The sequence below is a fragment of the Labrus mixtus genome, chromosome 14, assembly GCF_963584025.1.
Source record: "Labrus mixtus chromosome 14, fLabMix1.1, whole genome shotgun sequence".
NCBI classification, from domain to species: Eukaryota; Metazoa; Chordata; class Actinopteri; order Labriformes; family Labridae; genus Labrus; species Labrus mixtus.
In genome coordinates, this window is record NC_083625.1 from 3,299,767 (window position 1) to 3,325,799 (window position 26,033).

Sequence of the window (26,033 nt, forward strand, 5' to 3'; positions counted from 1 at the left end):
TCCCATGTACAGAGGGTGTAGTCCTCCTAGCAGGCGACCCAGGTTCAAATCCGACCTGTGGCTCCTTTACCGTATGTCATTCCTCACTCTCTCTCTCCCTGATTTCCGACTCTATCCACTGTCCTGTCTCTCCAATAAAGGTAGAAAATGCCCCAAAAAATTCTTTAAAAAAACAACATCCTGTTGGTGCTATTCATATATTTAGTTCCAGGTTTCAAGGTTGTCTTAATTCTCCCTGTGAGAGGGCAATTTGTTTTGCAGTCAGCAGTAAAATAACATACATTCAGCCAGCAGTCTGCATAATGATGGACAATAATTAAAATGAGTTCCTCAGTCTCGTTGTCCTGCACGCTGTCAGGCTGAATCTGCGGCCTGACGGCAGCAACTTAAACTCCTTGGACAAAGGATGACTAAGATCTGCCAGGATGGACTGAGCCTTCTTCAAACTCTCTGCTCTGTATAAATAAGAAAGGTCAGACAGGGACGAACATGCAAATTTGCCTAACAATTTAATGACAGTCCCCAACACGGGAAATATTCAGCATTTAATTTGTTAGGGACCATACATGTAGGCATTGTTACATCTAATAACAGTGCAACCTATAGGACTTCTAGCGATGGCTAATCATAGCAGTCCTTGTCCCTGGTTAGGCTTTAAGGAATAATACATCATGATACAACAACGCTGAGAAACAGACTTAAAACGGACAACTGAAGCAGACATAAAAAAGCAAAATAAAACATGTTCATTCTCAACATTAATAAGCAAATATCTTTGGGAAAAAATTTGATAATTAAATTACATTTTGTTGTTCGGAAATGTTATTTGTCTGTGTATTGTCTGAGGTGTAGTAGTTATAACTTTATTTGTGTTAAAAACAGAGGTTTACAAAGTGCTTTGACAAACGTGAAGAAGCATATGAAGCATATCACCTCAATAAGTTATCGACCTGTACAATATGTCCATATTCTGTATATTATCTGTAATCTAGTATAGCATGCTCACTGCACCTTAATCTGTATATTATAATCCTAAAAATATACTTATATTTATGGCATTTATTTATATTTATAGCATCCCATTAATCCAGCCATAGATACACAATAATTCACTTTTTTTTAGACTACATCTGTAAATTCTGTAATTACTGAACATAGCACAGATTCTTGCACTTTCTGCTTATTGCACTTCTGGTCAGATGCCAAACCTCATTTCGTTACTCTATACTTGTATGTGTGTAATGACAATAAAGTTGAATCTCATCTCATGAACGAGGCAGAAACTGATGTTGACCTGAGGGTGAGCAAAACATCTGGAGGACAATAAAGCCTCAAAATCATTTAAGTGTTACATATATATATATTTTTTATCCATTTAAAAACATGTTCTTTACATATATTTACAAGATGTCTTACTCAATCCTTCTATTTTGTCGTTGTAACCCTGTTTTGAGCTAAATAAATACATTTTATTTTTTTATTGCGACTTTTATTTTGTCGGCACCGGAGCTACTTCCGGCTGCATTGACACTGGTGTGGAAAAGATGGCTGCTTCGGCGGCAACGGCGAGTTCTTCCCCCGGTTTGTGTCCAAATTACGCCGTGATTTGCTCCTTCCTGGAGCGGTACGGAGCGTTGCTGGACTTGCCGGAGCTCACCTTTCCACAGCTGGAGAGATATCTGCGGGACACATCCTCAGGTAGGGCGGGAATCCCCGCAGCTGCTGACGGGGAGGAGGAGAGACTTAATGATAATTGTATCGTTAGCTTGCAGGCTAGCAGCTAGGTGAGCTAGCCGTGTGTTATTGTGTGGTTTTCTAACCTTCTCGTGTTCTTAAATATAACTTAACTGCGACTCAGAGCTGCCTTTCGAGAGGGGGGAAATCATCTGTGCATAATTTAAAGAGCAGCAATGTGCGAAGCCGCCGATTTATTCGAGCTTTTCTCTCACTTTTTAGCTTTTTGAATTGGGCTTAATTTTTTTCCCAGTCGTTGTAACGTTAGTAGTAACACAACACAGACACGAATATGTTTATATTTCAGTGTCTGAGGGAGTAAAACATGACGATCATTCATGCAAAATGTCGTCACTGTTGATTTTATATCGTTAAAGGTGTCATTGTGTGCGGCGGGATCGTAATTCTGCACTTTATTTACAGTTAAAATATTTTGCCATGGAGTGGTTCGCACAGCTTCTGTCAAGCGCGTCGTAATGTCGAAGTCATCCGGTGCGACCTTTCAAAATAAAGCTCATTTAACGCGTTAAACATGCTCTTTACGGTGAATTACCTGCTATAATCATTCATAATAACTATTTAGTGTAAAGTATAAGTATTTCCACACAGTTCCTCGCACCATACCACCGACTATTAACTGTTTTTGCTTGAGAATAATAACACTGACTCGTTCCACTTCCGCCCGTGGTGCTAATTGCAGCTGACTTGACTTTCTTTTTAATTGAGCTGGGGTGATTTGCGCATGCGCTGCCCCGTCTAAACTCTTCCTGATGGAGTGTTTTTATATTCTCGCCTCACATAGTCATCTTCTGCTCCTGCACGGTTTAAAACATCAAAATATTCAACTTTTATTGCTTTTTATTAGTATTAATCATGTATATCGATCTTCTTCGGTGTCCATCTTGGAGAAATATTCGATTTTAAGCGCAGACATCTATCTAATACAAATAATTCACAGTGTTGCTTATTGACAAGTCAGCATAATTCACTTTAAAAAGTCTGTTAATCTGAGTTATTATCGTGTTATACAACATTCACATGGCTCTTTATTTACCTCCTCTTCTGAGGTTATTGTTTAAAAACATGCATATTTAAGAGACAGACCTTTATTAACTTTAATTCCTTCTGTTTGATAAGTATCTCTAATCATATTTTTAAGTATGAAGCCTCTCTGTTATTTCACCTTTCCATTACTGCACTGTTCGTTTTCTTTATTCTGTATTTAATGCTATTATTACAAGCTCAACACTTTCCCTCCATTTTTAAATAACAGCCCTCTGACCTGTAAAAGGACAACAAAGCTTTATATTCAAACACGTGCACACTAAAGTAAACTTTTGTATGTGTAGGTCTTAATCTGTTTTTTATTATCTCTTCAAGACATTATGACATTAAGACATTTATTTTAGGTTTTCCCCGTGATAACGAGGACATTCTGGTTGTTTTGACAATATTAACTCTAACATGAGAAAACCAAGCGCTGTTATCGCGAGATAAATAAGTCAACAATGTGAGTTTTATTTACAACCTAAATTTACTCGTTATCTCTGGAGAACAGAATCAAATAAAATGTGTGGCTGCATGTCCGCTTGAGGTTTCCGTATTATTTTAATTACAAAAAAAATCGTAAAACGTATTTTAAGGGAAGTGACAACATTATCTGTTAATGTGATGGGACCAAAGATCTGTTTATTAATAATAATAATAATAATAATAATAATAATACATTTAATTTGTAACGCACTTTACATTTTTGCTACAGGAAAAGAGTCTTAGGCTCTGTGTCCACCGAGCATGTTTTCCCGAGCAGAAAAGCGCTGGCTGTGCGCTGAGAAAAAAGTGCTGCACGTCTGTCCTGTCTCTATGACAACAGTCTGTTGACAACGTCCGCTGTATGACCGACACCGCTCCGTTACTCTTGACTTCATGTTTTATATTTGAGGTTGTTTATTTCACGATCAGCTACAGAGCAAAGAGGATGTGCGTACAAGACACGATCCTTAGGCGGCAAAGCTACAGGGAGTATCAAACATTTGGTGACGTCAACAGCGCCTTTCTGAAAAGTTGAACGATTTTCAACTTGAGCGCTCGGAGCGGCCGCTCAGAAAAAAGGCAACGTGTTTGGAAAAAAGACGCTGGAGGCTGCGCTTTTTCTCCAGGCGGCCGCTCTCTGTTGCCAATGCTCTCTACTCATTGATAACATCAGCTAGGCGCTCGGAAAAAAACGCACGGAGATTAAGTAATAGATATATAGTGTTTATAAATGTCCTTATGTCAACAATCAAGGGGATGTTTCAGGGCTGTAAATCTTGTAGTTAGTCTGCTCAAGAGAAGTAAACGATGCAGGCCAAACACTTTGCATGGACAACAAACTGCAGTTAGAAATATTGAGGCAGTTCACAGCTTTAGACTTTAAATGGCTTCGTGAGCAGTCACTTCTCCTCAGTCTGATACTGGTTTGTTTTTCTTTGATCCCCCTGACACAGAGCTAAACTTTGTTTTAAAAGTGTTTGTGAGTGATGGTGTGACCACGTCTTATCTTCTGATCTCTCCTCAGTTCCTAAGCTGCTGGCTGAGCTTCACGTCAAGTTGCTGAGGAAGATTGGCAAGTCGGTGTCAGCGGACCGATGGGAGAAATATCTGATAAAGGTGAATTATGAACTCTGGGTATTTTATTCATACGTCGTACATGTGTAATAAGTAAAAGTAGTCTGTGGACAATGGATACAGATTATTTGACAAACGCTTTCATATTTATTTTGGACAAAGAAAACAATTTATTGACAGTTTTTTTCTTCCACTTCTATCCAGAGAAATATTCATTAAATTCACCCACTAGTCACTAATTTAGGATTAGGCCAGAAAATGAAAACAATGTGGAGTTAATACAAGAACTAATGTGCAATGTTTGTAATATCAGCAGCAACATCTTGCACATTAGTCGTCTGATCCTTCTTTAGTATGAAGACTATCTATATGTGCTTCTTTACAACCAGCGGAAAAGCTTGTGAAGTCACATTTACACGATCATGGGACTGAAGGGCTTTCACACTTGCAGAAAACTCAAGAAAAACTTGTGATATTTTCAGGAGGGGCCGTGTGTGTGAATGCAGACAGCCACATTTTTCACTCTTGACTTCACCCGCAGTTTCTCCTGCCAGTCCCCTAGAATTGTTTCCGCATTAAATTGGAGTGAGCTGATGTGAGAACGCAGCAGGATATTACCTGGAGAATTCACCTTGAGCCAGTAGGAGGGGTTGGCGATGTTTATATCCTGTGACCGGAGTCAGTGCATAGACTGTATGCATGATACCGCTACGAGCAGTCCTCCTTAAGTTATCCAGACATTTTCAGTAGTGCATGAGTGAAAACAGATTCACAATCACAATTTGATCACAGCTGACAGCAGTGCTTTCTCATTCAGGAACCAGACATTTTACCAGTTGGACGAAGGCCTGGTGTTTATGATTGCCATGCCCTCACAGCATTTTGATGCAGTCAGATGAAGCTAAAACTAACTTTCAGCTACTCTAAAATTACTTAATGCCACTTTAGCGGAGGAGAAAACAAGTTTATTTTAAATGTATTTTGTATTAAGAAGGGACACGTTAAAACTCAGATGTTCTGTAAAACATGGAGAACATCAGACAGACAAACAGAGTTAAAGCTAATATGCACTCTTTATTTTTAGCATTCATATTGTTATCACAATCTGGCACAATATTATCACACATTTTTCTCACATCCTTCAACCTGGTGTATACCCTTCACCCTCTGGAGCTGCTTCGATAGATTCACCTCTAAAACAAATTGGTGAAGTGATGTTTAAATTTCATCTCTTCTTCCATCCTCTGACTTTGTTGTTGTGAGTAAAATGTAATTAACAATCAGGTTCAGACACATTTATTATTATTGTCAGCCACACGGTTAGCGGCTCTCATCGCGGTAAGCGTTTCAGTCGAACTGAACTTTCTTCTCACAAACACCAAAGTGAAGGACTGTCAGATTGAATGTGTGATTTTCTCGTTTCTCTGCAGATATGCCAGGAGTTCAACTCAACCTGGGCGTGGGAACTCGAACAAAAAGGATACAAAGACTTGACGGAGGAGTGCAAGACGGGAATACTTAAAGTAAGAACATGTTTGTTTTTGTTTGTTTTTATAATCAGGGCCTGGTTTTTCGCTCCCATTTAACCAGATTATTTATTGCTCATATTGAAGATTTCATAAACCCTCTTCAGACTGCCGTTTTCAAGCCGCGATATTTACGCCCCTGTGACGTTTGGCCTTCAGTCTGATTGTTAAAGAGGCGTAATAGGGGGATGAAGTGATCCCCCTCTGTACCGTCTTCAGAGGTAGTAACAGAGGTGTTACAGACGAGGGCCAGCAGGGGGAGTGCAGCGCTGTTTGTGTGTGTGTGTGCATGTCTTACTATGAGTGTATGTGGAGCTCCCGCTGTGCTTCCTCAACGCTGAAACGCAATACACAGACTGGGACATCAATATTACGCCGTCACAGATTCAATATGAACGTAGGACGAGGTGATGAGGGTATATCTTTAAAAAAAAAAAGCAGACTGGAAGGGCCACAGATATTGTTTTTACAGCAAACTGTACCAAACTGTTCTGAATCAAACCGGACCACTTGGTGGAAACCGAGCGTAACTGTCAATGATGCAGGTTCAGACTAGATATTGACATGTTCTCTGGGACACATTGACCTGTCCTCTCATTCAAAGTTCCACCCTTAAGTAACTACATAATGATTCCTCTTCTCTTTGTCATATTTACAGTTGATGAATACTAAGTGTGGCATGAACCGATATCAGTAGCCGAGGTTTTTTATTGGGCAGATGAAGTCACCTGTTGAACAAACTCTGACTTGTTTTCATTGTCAAACATGAGAGAAAAAAGGAAGGAAACATTGGTGTCAGAATTGAAACTGTCCAATCAGTGCGTCTCTAAATGTAACATGTCTTCTTTTCTTCCAGTATTTGTGCGAGTGTCAGTTCGATGACAACGTGAAGTTCAAAACCGCCATCAATGAGGAGGACCCGGACAAGATGCGCCTGCAGCCGATCGGCCGGGACAAAGACGGTCAGATGTATTGGTATCAGCTCGACCAAGACGACAACGTGCGAGTCTACGTGGAGGAACAGGACGACTTGGACGGGTCGTCGTGGAAGTGCATCGTCAGGTACGTCAGGAAAAAATGTGATCGGGGGCTGTTGGAAATCAAATCAAAAAGTGTGTTCTGTGTTGTTTAGTTTTTATCATGATCGTTCTCCGTCTCCTCCCCGCAGAGATAGAAACGACCTGGCGGAGGTTCTGGCTCTCCTGAAGACACAAATCGACCCCGAGCTCCTCAAGAGGGACCTGGAGAACAAACCTGAAGGTGAAGGTAAGACCGTTACAAATATTCAGACGTAAATGGGAACACCCAAATGAGCATTTTCTCTCGCCGATGTCCTGAATCTGGTTTAAATCTTTTTTTGTAATGTTTTCTTTATCTGCTCTCATTGGATGTTTTCTTTGTGTTTGCAGGTGAAGTTAAAAAGATCGAGGACACGTCAGACGAAGACAACAAAGACTCCAAAGAGGCCGTCTGTCCAAAGACGGAGAACAACGAGAAAGACGATTTGAAGCCGGAAGCGTCCGAGGCGATATCCTCTCTGAATGGCGTCATCGAAGGCAAACCTGAAGCAGAACTTCACTCAGAAAAGCCCTCTGCGGATCACGGCGTCAGTACAAAAGCCCAGAACATCAAAGAAGAGCCGATGGAGGTGGAAACTAAAACACAAAGCATAGCGACGAGTGAACAAACGTCTGAGGCGCCGGGTTTGACGGTAAAGCCGGAGAAGGCAGAGGAGGCCAAGAAGAGCAGCGCGGAGGAGATCCAACAGGCTCTGAAGAACGACCAGCAGGCCAAAATCCCCCTGAAGAAAAGAGGGATGAAGTTTACTGAAGACTTTGATAAAAATAGCGGCATCAAAGTGCCAAATCCTCCCGTAGTAACGCCCGTCAAGGAAGCTCAGAAAGCCGACTCGACTCCCGAGCAGACAAAGAAAGCTCAGAGCGTCAACGATCATGTTAACGGCGAGGTTCAGCCCACGCAAGAGAAGGAGCTCAAGAGTAATTCCTGCGAGTTGCTAAAAGAAGCGGCCGTTGACAAAGAGGAAGCAGCTGCAGGTAAAACTGTAGAAGCCAGAGAAAAAGACTCGCCGTCCACAGACAAGGACGATGTGAAAGATAAAAAGGAGGAAGCCAGCAGTGCAGAGAAGGTCGAAGAGAAAGCTGCTGCACACACAGAAGACGTAGACAAGAAAAGTCAAGATGTGAACGTCACAAATGAAAGCTCTGCATCAAAAGAAAAGAAGGAGGAAGCACAGGAGTCTCCCCCGACGCCGACAGAACCGCCAGCTTCACAAAAAGACGAGAATAACGCACTCGAGAAGTCGTCTAATCATGAGGAAGTAAAAGAATCCCGACCAGCGGATGAAAAAGAGTCTTGCACGGGAGACGGGACGACATTAAAGGAAGCGGATAAATCATTAACGACGGAGGAGTCAAAGGAAGTTAAATCAAAGGATTCCGAGGAGAAACCGCCGTGTGAAGACATGGACACATCAGAGACGAGTCAGACTGAAGACACCAAGACTTCAGAGGCAGAAACAGCCGAGAAGCAAACAGAAACAAACGGTGCTAAAGAAACGACGAGATCTGAGATCGATGCAGAGAAAACGGACACATTAGATCTGAAAGAGAAGCCGGGAGTGATCAAAACGTCAGAGACGCAGAGTGCAGAAAAAGATCCCGCAAAGACATCCGTCGAGTCTGGAAAAACCGAGTCACCGCCGCCTGTCGTCGAAAAGACAGAAAAGCGAAAAGACGACCTTAATCAGGAGACACGAGAGGTCACGGCGAGTTCTGCAGACAAAGCAATAATCAGCGAGAAAGCAGAAGAGAGTGTGAAGTCTTCTGTTGTTCAAGAGAAGGACCAATCAGAATCATGCAAACCTGTCGAGGAGAAAGAGAACATCAAAGACGCAGAGACGACTCCAGAAAAAGACGACGCGACCTCTGACACCAAGACGGAAAAGCCAGAGGAGAAGGAAAAGCCCGAAGATGCAAAGAAATCTGTCAACTGCGATGACAGCACGATGCAGGACGCCGGCGAGATGAGAGACTCCACGCCTGTAGAAGAAGAGGCGACGGCCGGGAAACCCGATGTGACAGAGACGCAAGAGGGTGAAAAAACTGAGATGAACTCAGTTGCACAGAAGGAGACAGAGGAAGCATCTGAAGGGAAAGAAGATAAGCCGCCAAAGCGTGCTGAGAAGTCGAAGGCGGCAGAAGTGGATGATAGCAAATCTGACAGGCCAGACTCGGAGCGGGAGAAAGTGTCAGAGGAGCAGCCCAAAGAAGTCGATCCATCGTCAGAAATCAAAAGGGGTGCAGAGAAGGAAAAAGAAGAGGGCACCGAAAAGGAGAAAGTTAACAATGATATCGAAAAACCTCCATGCGAAGACAAAGAGAGCAAAGAGGATTCTACGACAGAGAAAATGTCCAAAAACGACGAGACAAAGGAGGAGAAGAACGCTCAAAAGGAAAGGGAAAGCTCGCCCAGGAGAGATGACTCCGAGCGCCAGAACGGAAGCAAAGAATCAGAAGAGAAATCCTCGGCTGAAACGGGGAAAGAGAGCAAAGAAGCGGACTCTGAAAAGCTCACCGACGAGGAGAGTAAAAGTAAAAGTGAAGAAGAGGAGTCCGCGACAAAGAAAGAGGTGGCAAACGGCGAGGAGGCTCCCGCAGAAGTTCAGGTGAAGACTCTGCGCAGAAGGAGGAGAAGGGGGCCCGCCCATCGCAGGAAAGCCGAGCTCCAGCGAGAGGAGAGGGAGAGGCAGGGCGACTCCGAGTCCGATACAAACACGGGGATGTCTCTCCGGAGATCGCCGAGGATCTCCAGGCCGACGCCCAAAGCTGTGGAGATCAACGACAGGAAGCAGGAGAAGTCCCAGGTCGATGACAAAGACAAAGAAAAAGAAGAAAAGAAAGATAAAGCAGAAGGGGAGGAGGAGGAGGAGGAGGAAGAGGAGGAGGAGGAGGTGAAAACTGTTCAGAAGAAACCAAGGGAGAAAAAGACGGATCAGGAGGGTCAGCCCAAACCGAAGGTAAGACCGCTCGAGAGGTCGCTTTACTTAAAAAACATCTTTGATAAAAGACAAGGACTGTGTCAGCAAATATACGATACTGAAGGAGACTGTCTTCTTCTCTGGTTGATAAATGAGTTTACCTTTCAGGTCAATAAGTCAAGCTGAGAGTGGGGATAAAGAGCGCCCTCTGCTGGTGTCAGAGGAACGTTTCTAACCTTTTCCTTTACAAACATTAAACCTCAAGAAAACTATTTATACTCGTAAAAGTTTTTAATTGAAAATGTGACTTTTGTAAAATTCTAGTTGGAGTGTGGAAGTAAAATTAGAAAAAATGTGTGTTAGGTATGAAAGGTAAAATATATTTATATATTTATTTTTTACTTACTTTATTCTGAGATAGGACAGTGAATAGAGTCAGAAATCAGAGAGAGAGGAGAGAGCGAGAGAGAGAGGGAGAGAGAGAGAGAGAGGGAGGGAGAGAGAGAGAGAGAGAGAGATGACGTGCAGGAAAAGAGCCACAGGCCGGACTCGAACCTGAGGCGTCCGCTTGGAGGACTACAGCCTCTGTACATGGGGCGTGTGCACTAACCACATGTTATATTTTCAGTATAATCAATTATGCATTTCTATAAACTGGCTGTTTCATAATTTACACTCGTTCTCTACTCTCTGGTGTGAAGACTCTGGCTGTTTACATCTAAAACATTACTAACCAGCGACCAGCGTCTGGTAGACGATGCAGATTTCTCTGTAACGGTTGAGACTTTCTTTTCCGCGTGTGGCGTTATGTTCGAGATGACGTCCTCTGACGTCACGCTTCCCGATGAGTCAACCTCTCCTGCTTCTTTTTCAGGGGAGAAAGAGACGGAAGGTCCGGTGGTCAAACACACGAACGCGTCGTAAAAAGAAAGGCTCCGAGGAGGACGCCAGCGAGGGCTCGTCCAGCGAAGAGGAGGACAGCGAGGACTTGGACGACAGCGACGAGGACTACAAGGTGGAGAGAGGCAGGAAGAGGCGGAACCGCAACCGAGAGAGACGAAGCTCCGACTCGTCGACATCCTCAGACGACGACCTACCTCCGAACGACGACCCCTGCAAACATTGTGGTCTTCCAAATCACCCGGAGCTGGTGGGTACTCGCAGGATCTCTCCGTGCAGCTACTTATTGAAACAACTTGTGTGTCACACTTAGAATCAAAGTAATATGTTTCAAAACAAGTGATTCAAGAGAAGTGGAAAAATGAAAGCGGGAGAAGGGAAGAGAAGAATGATCACAAGTCCCAAAGTTATCAAATCAACGGAAAGCCAAAAACAACACATTTTATATTAGAGCATAGATTTTTTAAAGTTTTTTTTATTGAGAGACACCATATATCAGGGGTGGGCAACTGGCGGCCCCCATTAACCCTCAACGTGGCCCTCAGGTCAATTTTTCCATATCAATTAATTGGAAACATGACAAAATCTGTCATGAAAACCAGAAATATGTCCATAAAAATATTTGATCACTGGTATATGTTGAGTTAAATTTGAGACATAATTGACTGTAATCATTTTTGGAAACTACAATTTGACCCTCTGGCAGTGAGAATTAAATGAATGTGGCCCTTTCTGTGACCAAAGTTGCCCCATCGCTGCCATTTACTGATATTTTTTCTGCGCTAGTATTGTGAATTGTGAAAATCTTCTGCCTGTACTCTCCGAGAGAGGGACCAAGAAGTTTTCCATGGTTTCTCCCATTCATCCTCTTAAAAAACACACATTAGGACCTTTTTTAAGACGTGCACAGTTTTTGTTAACTCCTTTAGTGGTCACCCTTAACATCTGTAAGTCCCTGAATGAAAGACCGAAGGCTCCTCCTGGTGGACTAATTCAGAAAAGACAAATGAGTCACATTGATAATATCCATTCAGTGAAGTGACAAAAGCTCCTGGAGGGAGTCTGATGTGACTTTGTTTGAGTTCTGGACAAATAAGACCAAGATGAACTTGTAAATCTTCAAGCTGAAGTGCATTTGTTTGTCACCCGTGGCGTGGGGGGGGGGCAGTTCAGACTGAAAATACTCATCTGTTGTTGGAAGATGAAATATGATCACAGGAGAATAGTTCAAAGAGTCTAAAGGATTATCGGGCTCCAAAACTCCAAACAGCTGTTTCTAGTCCTGTGAGACGGGGGGTCTGATCCTGTGACCCTGTGCACACAAAGTACCCTCACTGAGAGTGAATCCAGCTTCGACAGTTTTCTTTATAATCGTTACTCTCAGAATCAATTCTTCTGTAATAACTCTCAGAGTGGATCTTATGCAGCGTAACTTTTCCCTGGGTAATGCTGTAGTACTCAAAAAACGGAATCGGCCTCGGTCTCAGACTGGGCGGAATCCAATTCATTTTTAAATGATCTGTCAAGACCCCCACTGATAGGCTTCTTTCTCAGGTCCTTACTGTGATAAGAAGGGAAAATGTCCCTTTCTAAAACAGCGAATGAATGAAGTTTTGGTTTGGGTTTGCCCCCCCCGGTTACGGCCAAAACCTTCCCTGTGTTACGGTCTAACTCTGAATAAGTGACATACCTGATCCACACAAGTTGATGATTTTTCATTGATATCTTGGTCTTGGAGCACACTGGTCTAGGGTAAGTCTTGGTGTCGGTTAGTGGTCTTGATTACAACACTAGTCCTGGGTATGAGTGAACAGTCTCTCTGTCTCTTTTTGTATCTGGTATTTCTTGACTTATATAACAGTTGTTTTTGTTGGTTTTTTAAGGCTATCTTTGTAACAGTTTTACATTTGTTTCATTTTGTGTCGGTGTGATTGCACAAAGAAATGCTTTCTTTAAATGTGTGATTAATCCCATGTGGGACGGGACATATTAGGTCAGACACAAAGATTCATTCATTCATGCTCGTCACATTTTCTGATTGCCCAAAAGAACATCCTCAAATATTTAATTTATTAAGTTTTAACAACTGTTCAGTTCTCAGAGTAATCAGGTCATGTGTTTGGTTTGTTAGGCATAATAAAAACATGCACATATTGGTGGAGTTAGGCCAAAGTGTGACAATTAAAAGACGATGTTAAGATGAACTGAGTTAACATCTATCAACATGTCTCTTTATTCCAGATCTTACTGTGTGATTCCTGTGATAACGGCTACCACACGGCCTGTCTGAGACCTCCGCTCATGATCATCCCAGACGGAGAGTGGTTCTGTCCACCCTGCCAGCATGTACGTACCAGTCAGAGCATCACAAATATAAAAGATGAAATCATTGAATATGTGTTAATGATTACATGTGTTGTTTATCCCCCCCCCCCCCCCCCCCTGCAGAAGCTGCTCTGTGACAAATTAGAAGAGCAGCTCACGAACCTCGACGCGTCCTTGAAAAAGAAGGAACGGGCGGAGAGGAGGTGAGACAAGTCGTGCTCCAGTTATTTATTTATCTTTTTTTAGGGATTGCTTCAGAAGTCCTGTTTCCTTAAAATGTACGATTACATGAGTTTTAAATTGGAAAATTCGTTAATGCACTTAAAAGAGGGTTGAGTTAGGGTCTGTGTCCACTTTTTCCGCATTTTTTTCTGGACGCCAGCGTCTTTTTAAAAATGTTTTCAATGAGTAGAGAGCGTCCACCCAGAGAAAAGAGCGCAGCGCCCAGCTTCATTTGAGTGCTCAGACTTTTTGTGCGGCCGCTCCGAGCGCCTTTATCTGAAAATCTTCTAACTTTTCAGAAAGGAGCTGTTGACGTCACCGTCGCTCTTTTCATAATTTAAGATATTCCCTGTAGTTTTGTCTCCTACGGCTCGTGTACCCGCATCGTCCTCGCTCCGTTTCCAGACAAAGCAGGACGACAAACATCCTCCGTTTGATGCTCATAGTGAAGGAAAAACAATCTCAAATCTAAAACATGCAGTTAAAAAGCAACGGAGCAGTGTCGGTCATACTGCGGCTGTTGTCATAGAAACAAGCCGGACATTCAATTGCTTTTATTCTTAACGCTTCATCCAAGCGCTTATGAGAGCACAGCCAGCGCTCTGGACTAAAACGCTGGGTGGACACGGGGCCTAATCTAACACCCTCCACTTCTTATTCTCAGATTTCAGCCACGTTTCAATAAAAAACACTTTGCATAAAGTCAAGAACAGTTGTGTAACCTCGATGTCAGACCACCGACGCGGGTCACATGCAGAGAAATGTCCCGTTGGGCTGTTTGATAGGATCTTCTCTCTTATGCCAACAAAACAGCGTAACAGCTGACGGGCAACACAAACGTAGTATTTCAATAATCACCCAGCACAATCTCAGCTACAGATGTGTAAATGAATGGTGTCGTTCATTTTCAGAGGTCATGACCTCACCCTGTGGTTCTTTTCTTAACGTGTTCTGTGATCTCTTCCAGGAAAGAGCGGCTCATTTACGTCGGAATCAGTCTCGAAAACATCATCACGCCCTCGGTGAGTACAGAGTGTGATCGCATTTTTCTTTTCTGATTTAAAAATCTCTCCAGTTGATGTTCATAATCTAAACTCTCTCCTTCGTCTCGCAGACGGAGGTCGAGGAGGAAAAGCCGGAGATCATAATAAAAGAAAAGAAAGAGTCGAAGAAAAGTAAGAGCTGGGGTCGAAGGTCAACGAGGACGAAGAAATCCATCAGCTACAGGTCTGTTCACGCTCTGTATTTTTCTCACAAGTACATTTTCTTATTTTGGGGGTAATTTTGGACACTTTTTTATTTGATTTCAATTTTTTTGGTTCAATCAATCTTTACTTGTAAAGCATAACAAGTGTTATCTCGAGACGCTTTACAAAAGAGCAGGTAAAAGACCTTACTCATTGTTAAGAAAAATGGGATAGGTCAAGTTTGGAGAATATGCAGGAAGGATTTCTACTTGTATTTTGGCGTTCCTGTTCTCCACACTTCCTGTGGAGTTGAATCGTTTCATCACAGCATGTAACGCCAACGTGGAGAGAGAACACTACTCATAAAGTTTTCACTTTTTCTCTGTCCATGTTCCAGATTCGATGAATTCGATGAGGCGATCGAGGAGGCGATTGAGGAAGACATCAAAGAAGCAGAGGGCGGAGGTAGGAGGACGTGTTTGAAAAAATATATTTTACTCATGAAAAAACTTAAAATTGTGCTTTCTTGCAAAGAATGAATGACGAGCAGACGAGCCCCAGATTTGACCCAGCTCTTAAGACGTTACAAAAACAAGAGAAACTAGACCGTTGTAAAAGTTTATTACAAGAGAAACCAAAATAATAATCAATCAATCGATCAAACTTTATTTATACAGCACCTTTCAGACAAATCAAAGTGCTTTACAAGAGTGCAGAAAAGTTATTGATGAAAAAGTAGTTTAGAAAATCACTGAGAGACTAATGCACACCAATAAAAAAATTTAAAAACATACATAAAAATGAAAAAATAAAATACGACACATAAAAGCAATAAGATATTAAAATTAATACATATGAGAAAAATATTTAAAATTATAGTAGGATAAAAAAAAAAAGTATAACAAATTACATTTTGCAACCCAGGCTTTGTTTTCCCCGTATGGTTCTACAGGTGACATGTTTACCTTTGGACAGAGCCAGCCGAGCTCTTTGCCTCCATCTCCAGTCTTTATGCCAAGCTAATCGTCCACTATCTCCAACTCCATTTTAATAAAACTTATTTCCTAAAGCACCACATATAGCTGGACTTTTCCCCAGATCTTAAAGGAACAGTAACGATGCAGGTTGTTTGTTTTTTTCACAGGAGCTGGTCGGGGTAAAGACATGGCCAACATCACAGGACACAGAGGGAAAGACATATCCACCATCCTCCAAGCGGAGGAGGGCAAAGAGAACGGCCGTCCGCCACGAAGCAACGCCGGCCAGCGCAGGAAAAAACGCAGACGACTCAACGACCTGGACAGCGACAGCACCGTGGACGAGGAGGAGAGCGAGGAGGAGTTCTGCCTCAGTGAGAGGTGAGGCAGCAAAACAGACGGGCGAACTTTAAACTAGACTGTTAACTACATAAATCCATTCACATCTCTTCCTTCTCTCGTTTGCAGCTCGGAAGAAGAGTTTGTGGTGTCTGAAAACGACTCGGAGGCGGAGTCAGAGGCGGAGTCTAACAACAGCGAGGTCGGCGGCGGTAAGCGGCGCTCTTCTTCTTCGCGGAGGAGGAAGGTGCCTAAACGACGGCGGAGCTCGAGAAAGAGGCGGAGACCCAGAGGGTACTCGGACGATGAAGAAGAGGAGACTGATGAAGAAGATGAAGATGAAATAGGTATGAAGGTTTAAAGCCCTGTCTTCACTTTCTCTCCTCTGCTCTGATTGGTTAAGATCACATGAAGATGCTGATGCTGCAGATTAGGAGACTCAGATTGTCCTTTTGGCCGAATCTCTTTCTCATCTTGACCTCTTCTTTATTACCTTTTCTGTGTTTCTTTTATTTCAGTGACTGAGGGCTCGAGCGAGTTCAGCGACAGCGACCTGGACATGAGTCGACGGCGGTCTCGGCGGAGTCACAAGAAGCAGGTGAACTACCACGAGACGTCCGAGTCCGACGGCTCTCAGGCGGAAACCAACAAAGCCAAAGTGAAGCTCAGACGTCCGCATGACAGCTCCGAGAGCGAAGGTCAGTCAGGAGCACTCGAGTTAAGAACTGGCCATGTCCCAGGAAGTTGACCTTTTGTTTGACCCCACAGTGCCAGCAACAACAATGACCAACATAAAGCGTGATTTATACTTGAATGTAAGCCGTAGCATACTCCAGAGGTCGATTTAGGCAAGGCAAGTTTATTTATGTTGCACATTTCAACAACAAGGCAATTCAAAGTGCTTCACACAAGACATCAAAAAGCATCATGACAGAGGAAAGAAAAGAAACATTAAAATAGAACATTTAAAAATCACTGAAATTATTAAATCTGAAAATATGTTCAAATAAAAATAATTGAAATAAATAAAGAATATGTCACCTTTAAAGTCTTATTATCTTTGAGCGAGTTGTTTGTAAAGGCTTTTCCCATAAATGTTCCAGTTATTCAGAGTAAATCATTTGATTGACAGGTTGTTAAATCGATCATTTGTGTTAAGTTTGTTCAATTCTGGCCGTGATCACGTTACATTAGGGTGACAATCATGTCGGTGCTGCAACTAAAAAAAACTGATTTCTTTGGTCAAACGTGGACGATCACAGATCTTCTGTTTCTTATTTTTTGATCATAAGTGCAGAGTCAGCGCTGTACCTGTGCAGAAGCCTGATGTGCACCTCCTCAAAAATGTAATGTAGTTGTAGAAATGAACTTGAATCATACATTAGAAAAAGATGTTCCCCAAAACAATAATGTTCAAATCAAATAAATAAAATGTACAACTTCAAACATATTAATTTGTTCTTGTTGTTAGATTATGTAAAATAAATGGTAAATACTGTTGTTGTTGCTTTTGGATTTTAATGGATTAATGAATGTTGATGTATTTCGATCCTTTAATTATAGAAGGCTGTGTGTTTTTTGATGACAGTAATGACAGCTAAAGGTCTTTTTTTCTTCCTGCAGCGAGTTTCTCCAGAGACTCGGAGGAGGAGTCAAAGGAGCGGAGGGTGAAGAGGAGAGCCGACTCGTCAGAGGAAGATTCCCGGCAGCGACACCGGCGTCTGGCACTGAAGCGCAGGAGAGCCTCTGAAGACGACGACTCAGACGACGACTCTGATGAGTCATCGGAGGAGGACCGTCCTGTCCGTAAACGGGTGAACCGCATCGACTCGGACGATGACGAGGAGGAGGAAGAGAAGGAGAAAGAGGAGAAGGAGGGCGAGGAGGAGGAGGAGAAACCTAAGGAGAAGAAGGCAGCTGAACAAACAGACGAGGAGTCAAAGGGAACGAACCCAGCGGACTGCAATCCCACTAACGGACAGAACCCCATAAAGCCTGCCGCCGCCGCCGCTCCAGGCCTCGTTCCCAATGTGGAAACACCCAAAAACACGAGTGCCACACCAGCTGCTGCTGCCGCCGCCACCGCACCCAACGGTCTGGTCGGCCAGGAGTCGGGGGCGGCGGCGCAGGAGGAGGACGAAGACGACCTGTTAGGAGTCACAGACCTAGTGGACTACGTCTGCAATAACGAAGATATGTAGAAACAAAAAACGCTGAACTCTTTCATTTTTTTTGTGGTATTGTATTTTTATATTGCTTAACTTTATTATTCCCTCCCCCCACACACACACCAACACTTCCTGGTCGACCTCTGACCCGGATGCTTCTGTCACCTGTCCAAAGCTGTCCCTGTGGGATTGTTCTGTGAATAGGGGGTTCTGTAACAATACCTTTACCTGCAAAGCAACCACAGCATCCAGCTCCACTGCCAAACCACCTCTGAAAATGTGTCATTCATGTCTTATCTCATATCATCCTTTCTTTTCTTTCTTTTTTTTTTTATATACATCCGAGAGATTTTACAGATTTCAGCTCCGGGACTCGTCTTTGTGGATGTGTGATTGGCACTGAAATGGTTCATTGTGTGGGAAGACGTTTAAGGATACAAGACTTCTACCGTTTTAGGAGCAAAAAATAAGTCATTCCATGCTTAATTTGACGTTCTTGACTTGTGTTCAAATGGATTCCGGTTTCACATTTTAGACCGTCAAGCAATAATTTGACAATTTGGGAAAAGAGCTCATCGAAAAGCTTTCAAGCTGAGAGTTATGATGAGGAGACTGATACTACTCTCTAATGCTCACAGTGAATGAAATTACAGCCAGTTAGCTTAGCTTATATAATCAGCTACTCGGAGTGGAGCGTCTTGTACTGGACGAACAGAGCCGAGCGGCAGAATCAACTGCTTGTTGTGATGTTACTTTGTTACTTGATGTTGATGTTACTTTTTTCATGGCAATCAACTGTGTCGTTTTCTCTTTGAGAAAGACTTTTAAACCAGTTTAGCACATGCATATATACAAGTTAAGGTTGTCAAAATTGTATCTTTTAATGCCGCTTGTTTTTAAAATGATAGAAACCCCGTTATTTTCATGACTGGTAGTATTGAAAATGATTTTTTTTAAAAGAAGAAAACAGATCTTAAGTCGTTATTTTAACCCAAAATTGCAGCGAGAGAAAAAGAGTGTCTAGTGTTGTGGTATTCATGACCACTTTTTAAAAGACTCAGTCTTGTCTCAGACTGGGTAGACTCCAGATTTTAAATCAAGACCACCACTGATTGGCTATTTGTCCTTGTCGTAAATGTGAATAGAAAGAAAACACCTCTTTCTATAAGAACGAATAACTTCAATTAATTTGTAGTTTCATTTTTGTCCCCCGGTTACGGCCACAACCTTCCTGGTGTTACGATCTAAGTGAGAGACACGCCCCCTAAACACAAGATGATGATTTTTCAGTGATATTCATGGTCTTGGTCTTGACTCAGACTCGATCCCTAAATGTCTCGGTCTCAGAGTACGTCTTGGTCTTGTTCAGTGTGGTATTGACTACAACACTAGCACTGTCTTCATTTAATTTTGTGAAATTAAGATGTTATGGTACAGCAGTTAGCTTTCATCTTTTCTCTATAAAAAAAAATAATTGAACCAGTTTTAAGTGCCTAGGACTTCTATGTTTTATTGTTTCATGCCATGGTATCAAAACGAATATCAATGGTGTCTGATTTTAACTTTTAAGTTTTAAATTCTGGTACTTTTACAACTCTTAATATAAACAGTAAATAACCAAGCTTTAGAGTTAATGCTCGGTGCATTTTGTTCCCGCTCCCTCCTTTTTAAAATATTTGTTGCTAAGCTAACTAGCTTCAACACACAGATGTACATACTGGCTTGAGCGTTGCATCAATCTTCCCTCTTAACTCGGCAGCAGAAAGGAAACACTTCCCCAGATGCCAACAGTTTGCTCTGATCACCTCTGACTGTTTTAGACTATTTATTCACGTCGAAGAACCTTCTAGACTGATGACTAGTCGACCAACATCCATCTGTCGGCCTTCCTCTTTGAGCTTGTTTTGTTGAACAGTAGAGTAGTTTTTTTTTTTTTGTATATTGTACACATATATAATAATTTTGACTCTGTGCGCTGCCATCAGTACCTGTGGTGAACTCACGTTTGTTTGAGTACTACGTCCGTTTCTTTTTTTTTTAAATCAGAAGTAAAAGCTCGTCCCTCCTCATAATGAGATTTAGTCTAGTTTCCTGTTTTTACATTTACGTTACCGTTCTGTGATCTTTTTTTTTTTTTTTTTTAATAATAATGTATTTTTTGTATATCGAAACTTTTATTTGTGGTCGTCTCTTTGAGTGAAATGTAAAAGTGTCTTATTTCTTTGTACATTGTCCTTCATAGAAGGTTCAAAAACCTGCAGACCCTCGGCTTTTTACAAACTAAAACAACACTAAGCTTCAAAACGCCCCCTCTCCCTTTATTTTACACTTCTTATTCCGCCCTCCCTGAATCTTCCAACATAAAGAAAAAAACACATCTATATATTTACATCCTCTTTAGTTCATCACCTTGAGGTTTGAGTTGCAAACGTTCAGGAACCTCAAGATCCAGAAGAATAAACAGTTTAGTGGAATAATTTGTTTTGAAGGGATAGTCAGGATGCAGTTTTTGGATGGGGGGAAATGGACAGAACAAAAACAAACCAATGACTTCACTGACCTCTGCTGGAACCACTCTGTGTGTATATCTGTAGTTTTTTGCTGTAATATATTTAGAGGCATTTTTGTAATCATGGAAAAATATATCGGGCAATTCTTTGGGATTGCATGAGTTTCTTATAGTTTTTTTTTTTTTTTTTTTAAGGGAAGGGAAGAAGTATTGGCACAAGAGTTTTTGTAACACTTCGGCATGTTAAAAGGACCTTCTTGTCTTGTTGCATCAGCGCTGAAAGACTTGTGAAGTAGCTGAATTATCTCATCATTTGCAGTGAAGCTGCATAGGTAAGCATGCGCTGACCTACTAAAGGCATGTTACAGAAGCCTGGAGGGAGGAGGAGGAGGGGGGACGGGGGCGGGGGGGCGGGGGAGAGAGAGAAAGGATTATCACAGAGAAAAAAAAATCTAGGACAGCTGATCTGATTTAAGAGAGTAAACAAGGCCTGTGTTTGTAAAATATTTTGTAAATGAGTCTCCGCATGGTCTTCACAGAGGATAAACCACTCTATTTATCATACTGTTTTGATACTGGCCTCAGCCGACAACATGACTTCCAAGACAAAAACCTATACGTGCTGCTTGCAGTGCGCACAACGTAGGCTTCTATACACACAACATTTAGCTGTTTAGATTAGTAGGACAGAATATAGCAAAACCCAATTCTACAGACGTAACAGAAGTGTGTGTTCTGGTGGGCTGAGTCGGAAGAACAGGAATGTGGATGTCTTATGTGCTGTACGTAAACCTGTTTTTTTTTTTTAATTCTCCACAGAGATAAAGGAGAATGTGTTGATATCTATCGGTTATGAAATAACCTGTAGCAGGACCCGCATAGAAGAGGAGCGATTTTTAAGAGGCTGCGACGGATGGTATTAAGGGAGGAAAGTTGGTGCCAATGACTGAAGTGTTAACAGAGTTTCCTATTTACCTCATGATGAATCTGGGAGGAAAGACACATCCTGTCCGCTGTGTATAGATGCTATAGTAGACTGGTTGTTGGTGTTTTGTCTGCTCCTTACTTTTCTTTTTTTTTTGTTAACTTTACTGTTATTTCTTATGAATCCGATCTTGTACATTTGTCATAATAAAAATGGTTTTAAGCCTTATGTCATCTTCTCTTTTCTGACTTCTGAAATCTTAGTAAGTGACAATACAGCAATTTATAGTGAAACATATTTTATGACACTTAAAGGCTTTCTATGTGATTTTTCACACTTAAATATAATATAAATCAAGTATATCCTGAAAATAACTCTGAGTCATGACTGTCTACAATGGGTGTAACACCCGAGTCCCACTGTCTGTGATGTTTTCAGAGTCCTATCTTCACTTTGTTTACATCGCCCGGACGGCCGGCTGACTCCTCCCCTCGTGTATAAAAGTTGTTTAATTGAGGGACTAGAGAAAAGAAGAATAACATACTGTACTCACTGCTTAACTGTGTTTCTAGATCACGCTCATTTCAGGTAAATTTACATGCAGTGTGAAGATACGAGCATAATAAAGATCGCTAGCATTAGCATGCTAACACAACAATGCAGCGCAAGTTGTTTTGGTTTCATGCTGGTGCTCAAGGGCGACATCTGCTGGATCAAAAAATCACATATAAAGCCTTAAATGTGAGGTGAGCCACATAATCCAGATGAACATCTTATTTCAAGATTTTACAGGTAAAATATATATAAATAAGGCCTGAAATAATTTGTAATAGGTTTTAAAAAGCTGCCAGTGCTGCAAACAAAGTTCACCTGTTTAGTTTCTTAAGATAATTAGTGAAGCTCCAAAGACTTCTACTGTGACTTCAGATTATGTGAAACAGTGAGAGAGTATTTGAGGGTCCTGGTGATAGAGCTGGAGTCTGAGGAGAGCAATTTTAGGACAGGAGGAGTGACCTGAAACACAAACCTGTTGTTGTGAGCTTGAGCTATGTGTGCATTTTTAACTCGTCCTAAATGTCAAAACAGACACAAACTGAGAGAAACTTAAACTGATGCAACAACCAAAGTGGAAGGATTTTGGGTGCAATGATTAAATCTTTAAAGAGCTGTTTGTACTTCAGGCAGTGAACGCAGCAGTAATCTCGTCGGTGGTCAGCTGATCTCGGATTGACCCGCAAAGAGGCAGACAGCTAACCCCTCTAAACACAGCTATGTTGCCTGGCATCAGATGGTCAAGCAGCAAGAGAGTGAAGAAATTATCACAACAAAATGACATTAAAATGTAGCTCCACAGATCCCTCTGGCTGCCTGTTGAGGTATCTGAATGCAGCATGTTGCAGCTTCCACATCAACACCATGTATTCCTACAGATTTACCATGCAGTCAATCTATGTTTATCATATATTGTTAATGTGTTGAATGTTATCTATGCTGCAGCGTGACTAGGTATAGCTCTTGTGTGGCATTTGGCTGACTCAGACAGCATGAGCAGGTGGGGGGAGGCGAGGGCAAAGGGTCACGTTGTGTAACAGATACCATGCAGGCCAAAGTATCCTGAACTCAAGATTGAAAAGGCTTTTTTTGCCCTTCTTTTTTGGGTTATACAAAAGTCCTCTTAAAACACTGAAGAAATTATTTCAATCAGTTTAGGCTATGTTGACAAATTTCCGTTCTATTTATTAGGATTATGTTCCTATTTTAAGATTCAAAAGATTATTTTTAGTCAGGATTTTAAGACCACCTTAGCACAGATACAGCACCAATGAGAGTGATTTATGATCTCCTAATTTCTTAAAACCAGGCTGTAAACTTTGGGGGCTTGAGCCTCAAGCAGAACGTTGACAAACTGCAGGATTTTGCACTTCCACATTTGACTTCATTTTTCAGGTTGGCGCTCAGCTTGCATTTTGACAAATTTGATCATTCTGTCATTTAGGCAAACTTTCCAGATGTTAATTGCATTTCAGTTGCTTGTTTCTTTTTCATGTTCACTGCAGAGTGCTGCCTCTGTTTTACTTACTATTTACAGTGGAACTAAGAAACACAGTGCTTTTCCGCTGAACTAGAATGCCAATCGTTGGTTTTCATCAGAGAAATCCCCTTATGGTGTTTTAATCAACTAAATAAAAATGAGTGTTCATTTTGCTGACACATCGGGAGATCCAAATGTTTACTCCCCTTTTGATCTAAACAAATACTAATGAATGCAAACGAAGTGTAATGCAAGGTCAATAATTTCTCTTCTTTTCTCCTGAACCCACATTCAGTTATGGAGTTCCACAAGGGTCAATGCTGGGACCACCTTATTTACAGTGTAAATTTAAAAGAAAAGAAAAGAAAACACCACCAATAACATTTAACATTTCAAAATGTTTGTTTTTAATCAAATTATTTCACACAAAATATTTAAAATGCTTTTAAGTAACATGTAATGTAATGTTATCTAAAAATATACTGTACATTTTTCTGACAAACTGAATCAGAAATCAGAAATGAATTTCAATGTTTTAATGTTTATTCACATTCTTGTTTAAGAGAATCATAAAAGGTAGTACTCCGGACATCATCCAGACTCTAGAGGTATCAAAGTTGTAAATGAATTGGTTTTTGATTCACACAGAAATCGACATTGGCAGCAGATTTGACATTTTTTGTACTTTGAACATTCATATTGCAGACAGAGAGTTATTAATCATCTCGACCAACACACAGACATGATTAATGCAGGAAAGGTTTAACTGACGACAGAAGCTTTGGTCTTCAAAACTTTGGAGAAAAAAAAGCAAAGATTCAATCAGCATCATGATGTCCTACAGTAAGTGACATCCAGTTTCCCGAAAAACGTGTTCACATAAGAAGAAGCTTTGTGGTGTGATCACAAACATTTGAATGTGTGCCCACTTTCAATAAACTGAAACAGACCAAACCACCAAACACTCGGTTTACGGTAACACTGCAGTTTCCCTTCACCTATAATCTGAATAAAGACATTGTTTAGGGATGTGTACCGTAGTTATGATCTCTTTATATCAGTTACTTTTCCACTGTCTTTATATGTTTACCATCTCGAGCAGCTTCATGTAAATACGTCGAGTCAGTGAGTAAGCTGTCGCCAACAGATATTTACTTTATTAATTAGCTGGTAGCAGATCCTGTTTGCAAAGCACCCGTGGATGTGTAGTCAACTGTCACTTCATGACTTTCATACAAAACGGAAACTTTAAAAACAAAATTATTAGAGTTATTTGAGGCACATTTTTTTTTGCATAACTTTTAAGAAGGATCTGTGTGTAAATTCAGGATGGAAATTGAAGATAACAACCTCAAGAATTGAAAGTCACACTGAGTCTTAACATATATGCATCATGTCTGTTTGTTCAAAATTGTCTAAGCACTAAACTAAGATATCAATCAATCAATCAATCAACTTTTATTTGTATAGCGTCAACTCATAACAAGTGTTATCTCGAGACACTTTACAAGAAGCAGGTAAAATACCTTACTCATTGTTATGTTACAAAAAGCAGGTAAAAGACCTTACTTATTGCTATGTTACAAAGACCCGGTCTATCCATCATGAGCACTTTAGCAAAGCAGCAAAAGTTACAGTGATAAGAAAAAACTGCCTTATTAAAAGGCAGAAATCTTCAGCTGGATCCCCGGCTCATGACGAAACAGTCTTCACAGGCCTAGACTGCGCCGGGCTTGGAAAGGGATAGGGGGAGAGATGGGATAAGATGCAGGAAGAGGGATAGAGAGCAAGGGGGTGGGGGGAGGTAGACCGTCCATCAGCAATCTGGTGGGGAGGGGAGGGGGTGTGGGGGGTTGTTCTGGCAGGCCGCCAACCCACGATCTGGTGGGGAGGGGGTAGTGGTGGGGAGGGGGTAGTCACAGATACCAAACGTCTCGTCTTTAAAGAACAGAACTCTCATCTAGTCGGAGTAAATGATACGGTTAGTTAGTCTCCAAGTTGAAAAGAAACGTACGACCACAGGAAGTGAGTTCCTCCAGGTACAGACAACACTTAATCGAAGGCCGGTGCTTTTTTGTGCTGGCAGCGCCCGGGACCTCAGTTTCAGAACGCTTCTCACCAACGCTCATTGTTGCAAGGTTACAAAATTCAACCTGTGCTTCCCTCTGTAGTGAACCGTTAGGTCGGTTTTAAATCGCTCCATGTGCTTTAATAATTTCCATTATTTAAGAAAATATTTATGAAGAAAACAATGTAGATGAATCATGTGCTGGCTTTAGCAGCAGCTCTAGACCCTGGAACTTGTTCCCCTCGAAAAGACGAGTATCAGAAGTCCAGCCCCCTTTGCTTGATTTTGATTGGTCGATAAGCGAGAAGTGACACTGACAGGTGCTGCAGAGATTCAAAAGTTCAGGACGTTGAGCCACTGAACATGCTGAACTACGTTGGTTTAGTATTAAAAATAGGAACTGTTAATGGACACAGGTCCTAATAATAATGCTTGTAGGCTTTAAAGAGTCGCACACAACAGAACTTCACAGCTTGTCTCCTAGCAACACCAGCACCTATACATTCTACATCAACTG

General features: G+C 41.6%; 1 protein-coding gene across 2 annotated transcripts; it reads left to right on the forward strand.

Annotated features, from left to right (window-relative positions):
- The first annotated feature begins 1,514 nt into the window (after positions 1-1,514).
- LOC132988796 (remodeling and spacing factor 1-like) lies at positions 1,515-21,644 on the forward strand. Of its 2 annotated transcripts, none has more exons than XM_061056378.1 (16): positions 1,515-1,698; positions 4,292-4,383; positions 5,772-5,864; positions 6,724-6,929; positions 7,036-7,127; positions 7,277-9,903; positions 10,739-11,014; positions 13,006-13,110; positions 13,213-13,292; positions 14,279-14,333; positions 14,426-14,538; positions 14,896-14,963; positions 15,643-15,856; positions 15,944-16,161; positions 16,333-16,512; positions 17,438-21,644. In XM_061056378.1, exons 1-16 carry the CDS (start codon positions 1,545-1,547, stop codon positions 18,013-18,015), a joined length of 5,151 nt encoding a protein of 1,716 aa, XP_060912361.1. In that variant the 5' UTR covers positions 1,515-1,544; the 3' UTR covers positions 18,016-21,644. The 2 variants fall into 2 exon arrangements, with proteins under 2 accessions (XP_060912361.1, XP_060912360.1); XM_061056377.1 differs by having other exon boundaries at positions 1,516-1,698; positions 7,036-7,133.
- Positions 21,645-26,033: the final 4,389 nt, after the last annotated feature.

Bases quoted from the DNA above. Each gene is read 5' to 3' on its own strand.
- LOC132988796 (XM_061056377.1), top strand. From the start codon at position 1,545: ATGGCTGCTTCGGCGGCAACGGCGAGTTCTTCCCCCGGTTTGTGTCCA. The intron at 6,930-7,035 runs GTACGTCAGGAA...TCCTCCCCGCAG, and splicing joins TCGTGGAAGTGCATCGTCAG to AGATAGAAACGACCTGGCGG. The intron at 16,162-16,332 runs GTATGAAGGTTT...CTTTTATTTCAG, and splicing joins AGAAGATGAAGATGAAATAG to TGACTGAGGGCTCGAGCGAG.